The sequence below is a fragment of the Hippocampus guttulatus genome, chromosome 5 (assembly GCF_054856545.1).
Source record: "Hippocampus guttulatus isolate MCC_2025c chromosome 5, RoL_Hgut_1.0, whole genome shotgun sequence".
NCBI classification, from domain to species: Eukaryota; Metazoa; Chordata; class Actinopteri; order Syngnathiformes; family Syngnathidae; genus Hippocampus; species Hippocampus guttulatus.
The window spans coordinates 11,221,831-11,239,471 of record NC_141265.1 but is presented as its reverse complement, the minus strand read 5'-3'; the positions used below and the strand labels follow the sequence as shown (position 1 = coordinate 11,239,471).

General features: G+C 41.8%; 1 protein-coding gene across 3 annotated transcripts; it reads right to left on the bottom strand.

Moving 5' to 3' along the window:
• Positions 1-417: 417 nt before the first annotated feature.
• On the bottom strand, positions 418-17,535 carry inpp5l (inositol polyphosphate-5-phosphatase L). 3 transcript variants are annotated; one of them, XM_086111983.1, is made up of 16 exons: positions 17,431-17,535; positions 13,134-13,175; positions 12,596-12,696; positions 12,244-12,331; positions 8,637-8,700; positions 8,122-8,225; positions 7,873-7,925; positions 5,831-5,950; positions 4,910-4,994; positions 4,732-4,824; positions 4,584-4,658; positions 4,246-4,319; positions 4,040-4,151; positions 3,252-3,320; positions 3,096-3,164; positions 418-1,927 (listed from the first exon to the last, which is right to left on the bottom strand). In XM_086111983.1, exons 3-15 carry the CDS (start codon positions 12,628-12,630, stop codon positions 3,123-3,125), a joined length of 1,014 nt encoding a protein of 337 aa, XP_085968109.1. In that variant the 5' UTR covers positions 12,631-12,696; positions 13,134-13,175; positions 17,431-17,535; the 3' UTR covers positions 418-1,927; positions 3,096-3,122. The 3 variants fall into 3 exon arrangements, with proteins under 3 accessions (XP_085968109.1, XP_085968107.1, XP_085968108.1); XM_086111981.1 differs by lacking the exon at positions 17,431-17,535 and adding an exon at positions 16,372-17,047; XM_086111982.1 differs by lacking the exon at positions 17,431-17,535 and adding an exon at positions 16,475-17,045.
• Positions 17,536-17,641: the final 106 nt, after the last annotated feature.

The following is a 17,641-nucleotide window of genomic DNA, read 5'->3' as shown; positions in this document are numbered from 1 at the left end:
AGGAAAAAAAAAAAGAATCCGAATGAGTATCGCCCACCACAGCGAACTCGCAGGTTGAGCTCCCTCCTTATTAGAAGGCATCTTCTTCTTTCCACTGCTATGGAGTCATTTGTATGTATTATACATGATATATTGGGCAATGTATGACGACGGTATGACGTGAGTGAATTTTTGTGAAGCCATGTGGAACATCCAAGTGAGGTGCAGATCAGGATGTATTTGGCAACAAAACAAGGAAGGTGCCCACTTGCAACAACTGACTGGAGCTGTGTCCCCATTCAGGGGCTGCATCCTTCTACTACTGCTACATTACTTGTGGTTAACCTTTCATTGCACTCCCCTTGCTCAACCCTGAGAACTGGTTTCAAAAGGGTGTCACGGAGCGCACTTCACCTTTTCATAAAAGTACAGTGCAACTCCGAATGATAACGCTGATATTTTAATGGGAACAGTGGTTAACTTCTTACGGTTGCTTCTTTGCAAGATGCAATCAATACCTTACTTGGGATACGGCTATGTCGACTCTTAGCACAGACAACATGAAACATTTCGGAAGGACAGTTTAAAAGGATGAATTAAAGAGAGCAATTTGCTAAGTGTCGTACCTAATAAAGCACTTAGTATGCAGGGTTCATTGCCAACACCACCATCGCTCCCCATGCACATACCGAAATGCCATCACTTCATGTCATTTTAGGACCCATTTTCAGATGGATAAAAACAAATTCACACATATACATTAATATGTAGTTACCATGACTGTTTTTCTTGATCATATTCAAAGATGTCCTGTTGCGTCAGGGGCCTTCACTCCTGTTCCATGAGGGCCGTCGTCCTGCCTGTTTCCCACCTCTCCCTGCTGCAACAAACTTGATTCAAATGTGCACGATCGTTCTCCAGCATCTGCTGATTATTTGATCATTTGAACCAGGTGTGTTGCAGCAGGGAGAGATGGAAAACAGTCAGGACAGCGGACTTCCAGGAACGGGATTGAAGACCCCGTACTTACGTTCGAGCAAATGCAATACAGTAATCCCTCGTTTATCGCGGTTAATGGGGACCAAAACCACACGCGATAAACGAGAATCCGCAAAGTAGCGTCCAATTAACATGAACAGGTTAATATATATATATATATTCTTTTTGTTAAAGTCTGCAAACGGTCCGCGAGAAGCTGCAAAACAACAGCAAGTCACATAGAGCAACATATACAGTACTGTACTCCATGTATTTTAAAAAACAAAAAAACCCCCCAAAGAAAACATTTTTTTATTTTTAATGTTTGAAAAAATCCGCGATGCACTGAACCGGCGATAAACGAACCGCGAAGTATCGAGGGATCACTGTAGTTTTGCAATGGCAGACGAAGAAATGAAAGGAAAACGCAGTTCCATGTTTCAACACACTGTTTGACAAATTTGAGCACCTGGAAGCTTTTTTCAAATTTGAAACTGCAAAATTTGACAAATAAGTGCTGCATGCCTTTCAGTGAATTATATATAGTGTCTCCCTCCGTTATCCAACTCTGCCCCTCACAAAAAAACATACAGTACATATCACAGCTGTCTGAAATTATTTTTGTGAAATGAAAAGAGAATAAAAACAACACATCCGTAAATAGCTAAAAGTATAAAAATCCAAAACAAATGCACAATTACAGTTGAAACCAAATCACGTTAAAACTTAAACCTATGGTTCTGAACACACGGTAACAAAGTTGTCTGACTGAATAAGAATATACGGTATGTTGACGGATTCAGTGATGAAGTCCAAGCGTCTGTTGATAACCACTTATGCAAAAAAAAAAGAGGAAAAAAAAGTTATGTGAAGGTCTTGAACTTGAAACATCAGGATCGACAAGCATTCACTTGAGCTTGAGTCAAGTTCTTTCTTTCATTCCTTCAATTTTCCGAGAATGTTGTTGCACCTTTATAGAGACACAAATACATGCAGAAAAAAAAAAGATTGTCCATGAGAAGTTACACTAAAAAAATGGAAATGAACACAGAATGGGCGTGTTCTTATTTTTCACTTTGTGTTGTAATATCTCGACTGGCATGTGAGAGGGAGAAATGAGCTCGTGGGGGGAAAAAAAGAAGCTAAGTAGGCTATTTGCTTACCGCTATTTATTTATACCTTTTTACGTGCAGGCAAGTCAATTGAGAACAGATTCTCTCATTTGCAATTCTGACCTGGCAGCAGACAGCAAACTAATTTTAATTTATGTTATGAGAGCTTTTTCCCTTCCTCCCACATTCCAAAAACATGCTTGGCAGGCAAGTAAACACTCTAAATTGTCCTGAGGTGTGAGTGTGAGCGTGAATGGTTGTTTATGTGTGCTCTGCGATTGACTGGCAACCAGTTCAGGGTGGATGTACCCCGATGACAGCTGGGATAGGCTCCAGTACGACCGCGACCCTCGTGAGGATAAGCGGATGAGAAAATGGATGGATGGATGGATGGAGAGCTTCTTTCCAACTCCTCACATTTCAATTGTAGTTAGCAGTGATTCCCAACCATGTCTTTGTTTATCTATCTATCTTCTCGTATTGTAATCTTGGTGCGTGTGATTTATAAGGCAGTGTGCTCAGTAGACCGAACTGTAAGGTACGTACTCTGCTTTACTTGACTTTCTAAAAGGACTTAAATTGTTTTATGAAGCCGCATATTCAAGCACTTGTCCTGGTTTGTCCTGACCAACCAAACATAAATTTCAAACAGTGTTTTGTCCTTAATAGGGTTAACGTAAACAAACAAAAAAAAGCCAATATTCTGTCGGCTGCAATGTATTTCTCCCGAGTTGGCCATCCAGAGGGAAATGTGGACCGACCGAGCAGCGCACTCGGTGTTGTGGATCCAGATTGACAGCGGAGAGGATGTAAAAGACATCAGTGAAAGGTGCTGATGGCACATGGACACAAAGGAGAGCTGCTGTCCCGTAGGTACTTCATCTTAGTTCATACGGCAACACTGTGAGCTCCGTCTCGCTAATGCCTCTCTGGGGATTCCCAACAAGATTGCTACTCTTACGCCGAGCGCTCCCCTCCCCGTCCTCTACGCATGCCACAACCACGACAATATGGACACACACTCACTGGTTTACCACTGAGAAGATCCCCAAGTCAATGCCCGTTTGTCTTCAGTGCGAAGAATAAGAAAACAGGCTGTTGAAGAGACACAATGACACGTTATCGCATCCAAATGCCGGCCTGGTTGGTGGCTACAGCATCCGTGTTTCAATCAAATGTTACCTTATGATCGCCCATACAAACATTAGGGCCCACTGTGTCATAAATAACACTCCTCTCGCCATCGGTGCCCTGGGAAGAGAAGGTAAGCGTCATTAATACTGCCAATGGGTAATTCAAACCAGGGGTAAACTGAGCTTCAGTTGACTGTAGTCCAGGTCATTGTTTGCTTTAGTTGAAAAATAATCATCTGCATCGATAAGTGGAATAAAACTCACTTTAGTGGGCTGTCCTATTATTGTACGACATTACAGAAGAAGGAAGGTTGAGCAGTTGTTAAAGATTTTGAAGGTCACTTTCATGAAATATATAATACATTACCTTTAAAAAAAAAAAAAAAATCTTGCATCAACAAATATGCCATCCATCCATCCATTTTCCAAACCGCTTGATCCTCACTAGGGTCGCGGGGGGTGCTGGAGCCTATCCCAGCCATCTCCGGGCAGTAGGCGGGGGACACCCTGAATCAGTTGCCAGCCAATCGCAGGGCACATAGAGACGAACAACCATCCACGCCCACACTCACACCTAGGGACAATTTTAGAGCGTCCAATCAGCCTGACATGCATGTTTTTGGAATGTGGGAGGGAACCGGAGCACCCGGAGAAAACCCACGCAGGCCCGGGGAGAACATGCAAACTCCACACAGGGAGGCCGGAGCTGGAATCGAACCCGGTACCTCTGCACTGTGAAGCCGACGTGCTAACCACTGGACTACCGGGCCGCCCCAACAACAAATATGCCATATTTTAAAAAACTAAACCCATGTGAAGCAGCAGGTGGTGACTTACACTGTGGATAAATTGTTGAGCAGTGTGCGACATCAGAATCCGATCACACCATGCAGGACAGCGAGTGTTCATGTACTGGGTTGGTTTAGTGAACTCTTCACTGTAGGGGTAACTGGGAGAATGAGAGATAGACAGCATCATCAAACACTTGGGTCTGTTCAAACAACTAGAGAGGTAAGACACTTGCAGTAAAATACAAATCTCACCTGGGTGGAAATTGGATTTCCTCTTCTCGAACAACGTCGTGGAAGGCTGCGACTTCTTTGTCATATTTTAGCAGCTGGAACGAAGAGGGGTTTGTCAATAAACATCCAAACTTTTTCTTCTGAGGGCCACATGCACTGACGTTCTTCAACGTTGATTTATTAAATGTGCTAAATCCTATCTATAAAACAATTATTCAGACACACAAAGTTACTTGGTATCACTATTTACAAAAATTGGCCTCTGTTATTGTCTGCGTCCCCTTAACTTTTGCCACAGGCTTTGAGCCGGCCTGTGACAGATCTAAGGAGCAACACATAAGTCTGGATGATGAGCTCACCGCTTTGCCGTTGTTTTCTCTGAACACCGCCTGATACAGGTAGGCAAAGAGCTTGTCCTCAATCAGCAGAAGTACCTGCCAATGAGAAAACAACATGAGCTACAGGGTATATGGCGAAAAGAATTGTCAGGGAAGGCTTTTTAACCACCTGGCGATCAGCTTTCTCCTCACAAATGATTTTCTCCACTTCATTACTGCTGTCCTTCTTTACAGTCTGGACTTCAGCTGAGGTAGACAGATGCTGCTCATATGCAAACACAAAGGTGTTGGTCAAATAGCGATGGCAATAGAGAGATACAAAGACAGCAGCATCGTTGGGAGCATACCTGGACTAGACTCTGAGTGTCTAAACGGAAGTTAAAATCTCCAAACAGGAAGAAAGGCATCGGCGTGTGGCAGTTGTCTGATATCCTGGGAAAAAGACAGGCTTGTAGATGCAAATCTTTGAGCTTGTTGTCGGGGGAAATATCTCACAAAAGTCACACAAAACTTTGAACTATCATGAGTGAGAGGATAGAGGACAAAGAACACTGTAGGTCAGTGGTTCTTAACCTGGGTTCAATCGAACCCTAGGGGTTCGGCGAATCGGTCTCAGGGGTTCGACGGAGCCTCTGCCATGGAGGTTTAGACACACCCGCCAATTAGTTATGACACGCCCGCTTGGCCATCACTGGTTGCAGATGATCACATTACATTGCTTGTCCAATCGGTGCTGTGGGAAATTTCGTTCGCTTTGTAGTCACAGTGTGACTGTCGTGATTGTATGTCATACAATTAAAAAAAAAAATTATATATATATATTTATGCCATGTACTTTTATTTACCTTTTTCTGTATATATATATATATATATATATATATTTATGCCATGTACTTTTATTTACCTTTTTCTGTTTTTAATAAATGCATTTTTTTTGTATATCTTGAATTCATTTTTAAAAACAAATAAATAAATAAATAAGGGGGGGGGCATATATTTTTATTTATTTTTCACTAATAAAAGGGGTTGCTGAATGTGCATATTAACTGGTTGGATTCGGTACCGCTAAGAAGGTTAAGAACCACTGCTGTAGGTACAGAAATTAAGCATTGGCACTTACATTCAAAGCAAAAATACATAAGCGTCACTTGTCCAAGTTTAGATGAAGGACTGTTTTATGTGATAATCCTCTGAATTAAACCTGACCAGGAAGTGTGCACTGTTGGCTGTTAGTCAGAAATGTGTTATGATGGAGCGGCAACTCAAACCTGTTGATGACGTGTCTGAGTGCATTTTTGCGGTTGGCAGAGTAAATAGAAGGACTGGCGTTGCAGGCAATGAGGTTGGAGGCATCGTGAAACAGGTGGATGTTGACTAGGTCCAGTCCTCTGAGAAGACAACAAAAACAAAAACTCACACACGCGCAACAAGAGTCATTTGGAAGGAAAACAGCAAATGGCGGCGGAAAGAGATATTACTTCTGTTAGGTGAAGTATGTGGATAGCATGTATGCCTCTCGGGCAAATATTCTGGATTTGAATGTTGGCTCCGACCTTTCCTTGTGGTGTTTCTTTTACATGTGATGTTACATGTTTTTGCCGGGGGTTTTCCAGGTTCTTCTCACATTCCAAAACATGCAAGACAGGTGAATTGAAGACTCTAATTTTGGTGCATGTGGAAATACTGGCGTATCCTGATTGTCGTAGACGGCTCAGGCCTCACTGTGCCTGTTTGGGAATTTGGCTGACCGATCTGCAATCTGCTGGCAGTTCCAAAGTACATGTCCTTTGACATCCGCCTGGCACGGTAAAAATTCACGGCTGAAAGTCGATCTAAACCTATGCCTCCTCAGACCACGTCTAACTTTTGGCAGACAGCCAGCCAATCTAATGTGATATTGGTGAATGTGATTTAAAAAAAAAAAAAAGATTGGCTTCCGGACTCACATATACATTGTTACTGTTATGTGTTATGTCACAGATCCGATCGATGACGTCATTGATATATTGCGCAAATTATGACATTCTGTCATTCAGGAAATTTACATAAAAATGCAAAATATAGACGGATTTCGATCCACTTGATCAGATCTGTGCTAAATATAGTGCAGAGAGAATCACACACATATTCGTATTCTATTTTTGAACATGACAATAGCAGGCATCAACCCTCTAATCATGGGCGAAATTAACTCATTGCATTCATTATTTTTCATCTTCCGAACCGCTTCATCCTCATTAGGGTCGCGGGGGGAGCTGGAGCCTATCCCAGCTGTCTTCGGGCAGTAGGCGGGGGACACCCCGAATTGGTTGCCAGCCAATCGCAGGGCACACAGAGACAAACAACCATGCACGCCCGCACTCACACCTAAGGACAATTTAGAGTGTTCAATCAGCCTGCCATGCATGTTTTTTGGAATGTGGGAGGAAACCGGAGCACCCGGAGAAAACCCACGCAGGCCCAGGGAGAACATGCAAACTCCACACAGGGAGGCCGGAGCTGGAATCGAACCCGGTATCTCTGCACTGTGAAGTCAACGTGCTAACCACTGGACTACCGGGCCGCGCATTCATTATTTTGAAGGACCAAAATAAAAATCAATCATTATGAATGTCAGTCACCATTAGCTCCGCTTTACAGAGCCACAGTTGTTTGGCATATTCCAACAAATATACTGGTAATTATGAAACTGACAGCATAACAACACTGTGTTGGTGTTTGTTATTCTATGATGGATAAAGTTGTCAGAATTCTTCTTCAGTTGCACACAATTATTGTCTGTGCATAATCACCTGTCGGTGAAGCTTCACTTTGTGCGGCTGCCCTTGTTTCCTGTCGATGCTCGCAGCAATCGAGGCTGAGTCAAGTCATTTGCGTTTGGCTAACTTTGGATTCGCTAAAAACTAGCAGATATCAGTTCAAAGTCAAGTCATTAGCCTTTAGCTAAACTTGCTTCTGCAAAGACGCATTATGTCACCGCAGCCACCGGCCAAAGCGTCATTTTGTCAAATACAGATCGCAATTATCTACCAAGCATTTTTGCTCCTTTTCAAACTTTTGGGGGAATGTGACCCATGATTTTTGTTTTTAAAATATCTGGAAGACTACATGTTCCAGCCATAATGAGGTCACATTCAGAGATTTGCGCGACGCATTTAGCAATAATAAATATATTGCTAAATGGATAGCTCTCTGACATTGTCAATCAAAATTGATTGTGATGATCTCTTGGATTTAAGATGCTGTGGCCGGCAAGATTATGCAGAATTTGCATGAATCGGATGAGCAGGGATTAGTCCAATGTACATACCGGTCATGGATAATCCAGCGGGTCCTCATGAAGCCCTTTCTGGACCACTTGAACTGCAAGAGACACAAATTAGCAAGAGTCAGTAAACAGCAGCCAAACACATAATTATTGATCCTTTCACATAATTTATTTCATCTCCCTGTCAGAGCAGCCAGACGGCCCCTTCATCCCTAGTAGACTCATTTATCCAAACATCTCCCATTGGGCCAGACATTACTCCCATCCTAAAGAATACACACAAACACTCACATCAGGCCAGAAAGTCTTTGGGAATTTTTCTTTTTCCATGGTGGTGACCCCATCCAGCGAGCCCACATACTTGTCCAGTCCCGGCACCGCTTTAAAGTCCTTAACTGTGAGAGGCAAAGACGAAGAGGGAGGGACAGGCGGCTGTCAAATAAAAAGAGTGAGGAAACATGCAAACAGTAATCAATAAACTGGTGTTAACCTCATCAGTGCGGCATACGTGATGAGGGGGATCTATAAAGGAGCCATTAGACTGCGACTATCTGTTTGGGCCAAACAGCTAGTGGCAGCTCCATGATGTTTATGGTTCTTCCATAAGCTTTTTTGAGGAGCTTTTTCATGCCTAACGTGACTGGAATATGCAGGTGGAAAATGACTCCTTCAAAATTCCGGCACTTTGCAATTGTGCGATGGGGTGGGGGGGAAGGGAGTTGGGCTCTAGCTATTTGTGGTTTATCTTAAAATGCACTTTTTCCTGCTAAAGAATTTGGCTAAGTCACAATCAAGATTGTTTTTACCACTGAAGTCATACTGGCGGATGTTCTTCAATGACTTGTGGATGAAATACATGCTGCCCAACGCCTACATGCAAAAGAACAACACAAGAAAGAGTGGAGTTATAATGACTGAAAATCAGCAATAAATTTATCCTTCAGACATACTGTAATATAAATTGACTTTTTTTTTTTTTTAATGCAGCACAGTGGCACCAGAACAGACAGTGTAAACATTCTTAGCATGCAAATGCAGTTTTTCCAGATGCAAATCATTTCAGAGGAGCAGGCACTGGGATGTAACTGCGCATATTTCATTAAACATTGACAATAACTATTCCGTTAATGCAATGAAAGGACTTACATCAGTTGGAACAAAGGATTCAAGTGTAAAATTTGACACTGGTCCCAGTCTACTACCATTAGAACACACCCTCATCTTGATGCACCATATTCATGTTTTTAATATAAATTATGTACTTGAATGCATACATGAATGCATGTGTTGTGTGCTACTTGAATTTGCAATATGTGATACCGGTGTAACATAATATCAACATAACTATAAATTACTTTGAATTATCATCGTCATATACTGTAGTGTTTGCAATTTATTTGCCGTTTTCTGCAAAATAAAGTATATTGTTAATAGTTATATGAATACATGCATACTGCAGTTAAATTACACCAAACAGAGTACACATCTGTGATTTATTTGCCGTTTTCTGCAAAATAAAGTATATTGTTAATAGTTATATGAATACATGCATACTGCAGTTAAATTACACCAAACAGAGTACACATCTGTGATTTATTTGCCGTTTTCTGCAAAATAAAGTATATTGTTAATAGTTATATGAATACATGCATACTGCAGTTAAATTACACCAAACATAGTACACATCTGTGATGTTGGTCCAGGTTTTGGTTTGTGCATTTGTTTACCTCATGAAGTGACAGGTGAGTGAGGTGATCATTGGCATATGATTGAAAGGTGGCAGGCTGTACACATTTCATGAAGGCAAACATAAACCTGAGCAGCCCATATTCTTTCAATTCAGCAATGCTCGACCCTTACAAACTGCTAAAGCATTGACCCATAAACAAAAGGCAAAAAGTCACTGGAATGTGGCGACAAAAACAGCAGAAATCATCCCAAGCCGACAGCTGAGCAGATGAACTGAGATGTTTGTTTCGCCATTGTGCGAGGCTTGCACAATGACTGATACTGTAAGATTGTTTGTTACGCAGCCAAAAACACCCACAACTTAATTCAAGAGACTTAGACCAGCCCCCCCCCCCCCCTGGAAGTCCACTTCAGCACCCAATCATCCCCAACATGGTCTGACAATTTTTAATGTACTAACTGCCTGCTCCACTGATCTGATTAATCATGTCCCGCGAGATCAATAAAGACAGAAGATTAAAACAATCTAAAAGGTATTAAGAAGGGGGCTTGCTGCTGTCTGCCAACACTGCTCGGAGGGACTGGCGGCAAAAGAAAAATCAGCCATTGCGTGAAGGGCGTGACGGACCACTGTGCAAGACCCCCCCTAGCTCCCAAAAGACATCATCACTCTTCTTTGCCAAAGTCATTCTCATTTAACAAAACAGAGGCGTCTGTGTGCTTTGCGTCAGTGAACAGCAATTCGGGAGCAACTTGTCCAAACTCATGACTGGAGCATGGACAGAAAAAGGGTTGTTAATAAAAGCTATATACCAAGAACATTTGCATCAACCATTTTCGCCAATAGTTAAAGCCGACACGTGTCCTTACATTAATCGTGTTGCGCAATAAGTTCTAAATTTGGCCTAGTTGAATTTTAATAGTGCAAGAAACTGCATGCATTTTGCTCCCTATACACTCGAGCACCGATCTTCATCAATCAGGTATGTGCACGGTTTAATAAAAAATATTGACTTACAAGTGATTTTTTTTATTTTTAATCAAAACACCATTTGTACTGAAAATGCATGCAAGTCTGAGCCCACTTACTTTTGCAGCCTGAAAACCACCCCCAAACCCCCAACGCCACATACACACCCTACACCCCAAACCCTCGCTCTCTCTCAGGCATGTAACTGATGATCTGCACCCAACGGGAAATAAATTGAAAATCAATACAGGTGGCACGAACCTAATGAGAATGAGGCTACGCAGCATGGAGGAGCTGGCGACGCAAGATCTCTCTCAGGGCAATGAGTGGAGGGTGCAAACACTGGAGTGCAGGAGGAAACTTAGTCCCAGCTGCCACCGTGGCCCCACACTTTATTTATCGTGTACGAATGGGCTCGGATCAATAGTTTTAATCTGGACTTAAATGTATTGACTCGGCCCTGTCACCCGCACACCTGGCCATTGACTTTTTCCCTTTGACTCCTGGTGCCTCAGCCAACAAGCAAAGCCAGTGACACCTGCTGTCAGATTTCGGGGCAAAGGGAGGAGTATCAGTTAATAGTTCAAGAAAGGCATTGCCACTTTCCAGTGAAGTGGCGGGGGAGGGGGGTGTCAGGGCTAGGACTTGCAATTGAGTGTCGTCAAAGGGTTTGTGCAATGTTCTCTTCAAATACTAAGGGTGTTTGTTTTTATTTCTTCTTTCTACCCACAATCTTGCTGCTGTAGACTGTAAATTTCCCCAGTGAGAAAAAGTAGAGCAAAGACCTGCATTCATGACAAGTCAGCAGCTGAACAAATGAGTCTGTGGGTCCCAAGCTGCCCTGTGGCTCATACCAAGGATCTTTAAAAAAAAAATTTTAAAAATGAAAATATTTTGCACTCCGCCTGAGACTGTCAGCACATGACAAGCACACTGCATTTAGAATGAATGAGAGGAGTCGCCTCCCTGTCGCAGATATTATCCACACCGGATCGAGCCCGCCTCCAGTGCAGAGTTACTCCTCTCATTCACCCCAAGGTCAAAAAGGTGAAGAACACCTGGCTTGCAGTGTAAGCACCCACACAGAGACTATTTTAACAAAAAATGACTGACTGCATGATGGTGATTACATGGGAATTCAAGGGATTTCATTTACAAACCTAAGCATAAGAGGTGATGCAGCTCCAGATTGGAGAGACACACACACACACACAATTAGGGCACAAACAGCTCCCAAGACAGAAAATGTGTCATTTTGATTGATGGATCGGCTTGATGCTCACCTGTTGCCTGTGTCTTAAAGTTGTCATTTAAGATTCATACTTTATTCAGTGAGAAATAATGGCGAAAAAAGCATTTCTAGCATTTAGGGGGTACCCATGGTAGTGTTCAATTGGGGTAAGGATCTTGAAGGGCATCTTGGGGGGTGGTGGTGGTGGGGGGGGGGGGGGTATTCCACTGTAAAGGATCACTGGACCAAAACGTTTGACAACCCCTAAAGTAATCATAAAAAAAATTAAAGATGAGTTCTTGACATGATTAAAATCAATGATATGAATGCATATGCCCTATTTATTAAATGTGACATATACACACTTGATAATATTGGCAAACAATCAAGGGTTCACTTTTACTGCATGTCACGACAGATCCTGCACTTCATTTTTCTACCGAGGATGAGGGCTCCATCTAGAGGAATTTCCTGAGAAGTACTGTACTGTCACAGCTTTCGCACGTTTTTCTTTCTTTCTCACCGTGAAACTCTCTTCTGCTTGAAACTGGTTGTCCACGTAAATGCAGCGCCTGTCAAAATCTTTTAGAGCTTCACAGGACTCAATGCTCCTGGAAAGAAACAGAGCAATTATGAGCAAATGTGGCCAGTCTGCATTGCTTCATTAAAACGTTTTGCAATGTTGGTTGGGAAAATTATTCACTTTGTCATGAGTAATTTACACTTTTGAGCAAACAAGTAGAAGAAAGTTTAATTGACTGAGAATGGAAAAACATTTGATGAAGCCGCCCATTTGGATGCAAGACAACGACGACCCCTTCTCTGTGATCGAAACAAACACAAACAGACGAGTTAGTCATGGCTAATTTCCCTACCAAAAGAATTCTTCTGCGTGGCCCATGTTGACCATGTAGTCTTTCCCTCCCACCTCCTGAAAGTGCAGGGCGATGAACTGTGGCTGGTAGGTGCGGATGGTCTGTTACACAGAGAGTAAAACGCTGCAAATTACATAAGAGTCAGGAGAGAGGAAAGTCACATTTGTTTGTCACAGGAGGATCATTTTCCACAATGTGTCAGTCAGGTGGAAATGTTTGGTCACTTCGTTTACATACCAGGCCATGCGTTCATTTCTTATCAATGGTCAACAGTATCTGTTTTCCACAGTGCATGAAGCAGTCATGTATGTAGAGTGTGACCATATCACATGTCATGGCTTTCTGCAAGTAAATCAGCTTTGAGCTCAACTGAACAAACCCAGATTCACACTGAGTACTTTGTAAGTAAAAGGAGACAAGATTATTCGATTGACATTTTTTGTTTGGTGACCATGGCTCAGTAAAGGTTAGACATGAAATGAGAGTCATATGGAATGACGTGAACAGTCTACAAGTGGCAGAGATCAGTCAAATTTACCTTGTATAACTCCTGCAGCCATTCGTTTTGTATTGCACCGACCTAAAACATGAGATGAGATGCAATGCAATAATTAGAGTCAAATAGCTCATTGTCACGCAAATTTGGGGTAGCAGTTACACGTTTACAATACGATGAGACCCCGATGTGAGCCGTGTCAACAATAAGGTTTAGTTTTGATCAACACTGTCTGGAGATATTCAGATTGGATCTATCACCATTTTATTTTACCAAGAGCCGTTCGCAAAATATTAGTGATGCTGTACAGCTTTACACCACTGCACTACAACCCCAAAAAATACAGTAGTTAGATTGATAGCTGTCGAGGCAGTGTCAATCAAACACGACCCAAGTTACAGATTACAGGCAGAAGCCAGGATTCGTCAAAAACTGCGTGGATCGTGAATCCAATCAACGCCTCTACTGGCCGATTGATCACCTTTTGTACATAATTAATCTGGAAAGGGAGTAACATTTTACCCTAAAGGGTTTCTCTTGCATTACAATTATGGATCTCATGACATAAAGCATAACCATGAGATATTGTGCAAGTACTCATAACAATGAGGCTGGTGGGTGGAGTTTGCAGTGGTGTTGAGCTAAATTGCAACATCCTGAACGTGGCTTCATATTATATTTTGCCCCTCTCTGCAGTTTACTTGCCAGTGTCATGCACATACCCTCACGACTCTATATCTGTTTCTGCAATGTCAAGCACAGCCAAATGAGCCAAATGCCACAGGGATTGGCCGGGAAACGACTACTTCCATCCCACAACAGCTCAAAAAGGCACAAACACCCTGTTTCATCCAATGTTATCTGTGCAAGGTCTAGCAAAATACTAAATGACAGAAAACTCCACCCAAGCGCATGGTTAGACTGCACTTTGCACTAGACTTGCACTCAGCACGAAACTAAGGCCGAATTTTGACGTAAGAAATCTCACTGCACCATGAACACACCATTCCAACTATCAAACATGGTGGTGGCAGCTTCTTGGTGTATGCTGCTTTTGTTCAGCAGAGACAGAGAAGAAGTTATGGCTGATGGGAAGATGGATGGAGCTAAATGCAGGGTTATTTCAGGGGAAAAAAACTGTCTGAGTCTGCAGAAGACCTGAGGCTGTAATGGAGGTTTACCTCCTCACAAGACAATGATCTGAAACATAAAGCTCAATTTAAATAATGAAATGGTTCAAAACTAAACATGTCCAGGTGTTAAGATAGCCAAGTCAAAGTCCAGACCTCAATTCAATTGAGAATCTTTGAAAAGATCTGAAAACTGATGTTCACAAATGATCTCCATCGGATATGTGGCAAAAGGTCAAAAAGTTCAAGGAGTTCAAGTGTAGTTTAGTGGCGTAGTGTACTAGACTTTTTTTTTTAAAGTAATTTGTTTATCCATTTTAAACACAATTATTCCTTTTCGGGGTCACAGGGTGCTGCAACCTATCCCAACTAGTTTCAGGTGAAAGGCAGACTCCCCTCTGAACTGGCTGCCAGTCAGTCAGAGGGTACTTACAAAGACAGACAATCATTTACACACACATGCAGTGAGTGGGACCCGAACTCACCCTGTCTGCACACAAGTCAGGCGAGTGTACCGCCTCACCATCAGTGACTGTAATAAATGTCAACTTTATTTAATTCAGTGATTCTTTGGCGTTCCACTAATACCACAATTTGAAAATGACAACCATTAATTATTGAGGAAATACAGTACTTTGAAATCTGAGCTCCTTAAAGTTGTGAGTCTCATTTTTTGCTAACCCTGTTTTATCAACCTCAGGATGAATTATCATTATAATGATGATGATGTTGAAGAGCTATCAGATTTAACAACAAAACCATCAAACCGTGCCGATATCCTGAAAGCTGGAGGAATATTTTGGAATGTTTGTTTATGTGAATGGAGGCGGGTGGTATTCAACTATAAAAGCTCGAATCCCCCAGTAAAGATTATCATCTGTTTACATATCTCCCACAATGGGCTCTTCTAACATGTTTCCACTGGAGCTCAATCTGGCACCCGGAAACATGGGCCTGAGCCAAATTTCCATGAGCATAATCACTTGAATCACTTGACCTCACCTCGAACTTTGTCAACCGGAACTAAAAGCTATTGAAAATATAGCTGGAAATGTTAAAACCAAATTTCAAATGTGCTAAAACTGAAATACATTGAACTGCATGTTGGATTTACAATAGACTGCTAACCAATAGGTGCAAATAACTATTAGAAAAATAGGAAAACTCTTTTAACCAGGAACATACAGAACCACACTTATCTACAGTAACTAAAGTATTGGGACACTTGACCATTACAATTAAAGGAAGTGAACTATCAAGATAACAATGCAAATTTTTGCTTAATACTGTCTGAGAGATGGTCATTTAAGAATATTTGCATTATGTTTTAATCATGCTGATAGGTAATAGTAATATGTTTGATTTACACAACTAATTCAGGGAGTACCGAATGTACCCCACTTCTTATAGCATGTTTTTGATATTATTGTGCATTTGGGTTGTTTTGTTTAATCCCAAAAAATAAGAATTGCGCCTCCACACCGAGCATCCAAACTATTCACAAAAAGGTGGAAGCATACAATTGTCCAAAATGTCTTGGAAAAAAAGTTCAGTGATTTGGATGTGCTTAGACTTTTAGCCATGTAGTTACATCAACGCTGTAGTCAGTTAATTAAATGTCTTTACATCACTTGGTAGTTATTACATTTGCATCATGGGTTATAATAATTCACATTTAAAAATAAAGAATTTTGCTGGGAAATATGGTAAAAACCCCATGTTTGTGAATAAACTACATCTGGAACTTGTGACGTATTTCAGGTCCTGACGTGTTAAACGTGCTCACTCACGCCAACCAGGTCAACATGTCACCAGCGACTTGATTATTACCGCCCTGCTACAAAAGATTAACTGAAATTAACCCTGTAGAGTCGAGTCTTAACTCTACCAAGTGGAACCTCATTACGAGAAAAAGAAAAAGTAAAAACAAAATTGGACCTGTAATGTAAAAACACCTTGGATGGGCGTAACACGTATAGGTGTGCGCGTGACAATAAAATCGTGACGTAGAAAAGAAATGGCGCCCATTCGAAGTACAGTTTGCTTTAGTAGTTCTACGTAACATTGCCAACATTAATCGAAATCAACAATTTCGGCCTATTTTGTGTAGTTTTTTTAAATTGTACATTGACAGGAGCCGGTTTACTTACATTGTCGAAGAGTGACCCGACATTTGCGGTGACAAGAAGCACCTCGGTGTGTGTCTCCATAGTCCAGACCAGTCACATAAAACACACGCGAGCGCACACTCACTTGGCAATCTCTTTCACGATCAGACCTATAAGGGACTTCCTCAGCAGCTTAGAAAGGCTTATTGTGAGAACCAGAGTAGTTAGCGCTTAAAATAAGCTATAATTGAAGTATAAAGGTCCTGAGCCGCTTTCTGGTCCAACTTGTTTGCTGACAACAGACTGTGGTCGTGGTCTCCGGTTGTCAAAAGCAGCAGAGGCACTCACTGCCATCATCGAGCGCAGCCAGAGCCACTCAAATATTCAGTATACTTCTTGCGTAAATCTCCAAGTACCCCACAAGTAAGCTGACTAAGCCAAAGCTGTTTGTTAGGCTCAACCAGTTCCGACCACCTACCAGTACTAACAGCAAAATCAAGTACTGTTGCGTTATTGAATTGGCGCTCCGCCTATTGCGCTGGGCATCTTGAAGTCGTCTTACCGTCACCAAAGCAAATTTCAACGCAACACACCGAACGACGTCAATATGTTGACATTACGCGGTCGTCAATTATGTGACGTTCACGTGTTTTATTACAACGGGACACAAATGTATACAATAATATCGAACATGTCTACGGTTTACAGTACCGAGTGATTTAAAAAAATAACGGAAGAACATGAACGCACCACTCACACTACCACAAACACACCGCTGATCTGGGAAAAAAACAGGAAGTAGTAATTTTCTTTTACCAACGAGATTTGAATGGAGCCTTCACCTCTACTTTCTTGTTTCCCCGTTTAAGTTAAACTCATATTTTTAAACGTTTATCGGCGATACAACCGACCCAATTTCCTACCTTGCAACTCACTGTGTAAAGCCCAACATCATGAGTTTTCTTAACGAATTTCCAAACTAACAAAGGTTTAGTGAATTACTGCGAAGAACAGATTCAGGCAAAGCCTGCAAAACAGCAAACGCCTTAGTATTCAGGACGAATGTTAGCGGATTTAATAGCCGTGAAACCCTTGTCTTACATGGTTTGTGCAGTTTCAGCTTCAGCAAGCACCCCATGACGTTTCCATAGCGGTGTTGGGAGTTGTTCAACCACGTCCATTTCCATCACCATTTCACCCTTCTACAAGCAGAGTGCAGTCTATTCTCTTCCTGTGGGAAACAAATGAATTAAGTTGTGTGAATCACCAGCTTGAAAGCAGTGCTTTGACAAATGGGTTGGAAAGATTCCCA

Bases quoted from the DNA above. Each gene is read 5' to 3' on its own strand.
- inpp5l (XM_086111981.1), bottom strand. From the start codon at position 16,431: ATGGAGACACACACCGAGGTGCTTCTTGTCACCGCAAATGTCGGGTCA. The intron at 12,332-12,595 runs GTAGGGAAATTA...GTTTCTTTCCAG, and splicing joins CACGCAGAAGAATTCTTTTG to GAGCATTGAGTCCTGTGAAG. The intron at 4,825-4,909 runs GTATGCTCCCAA...GCATATGAGCAG, and splicing joins ACACTCAGAGTCTAGTCCAG to CATCTGTCTACCTCAGCTGA.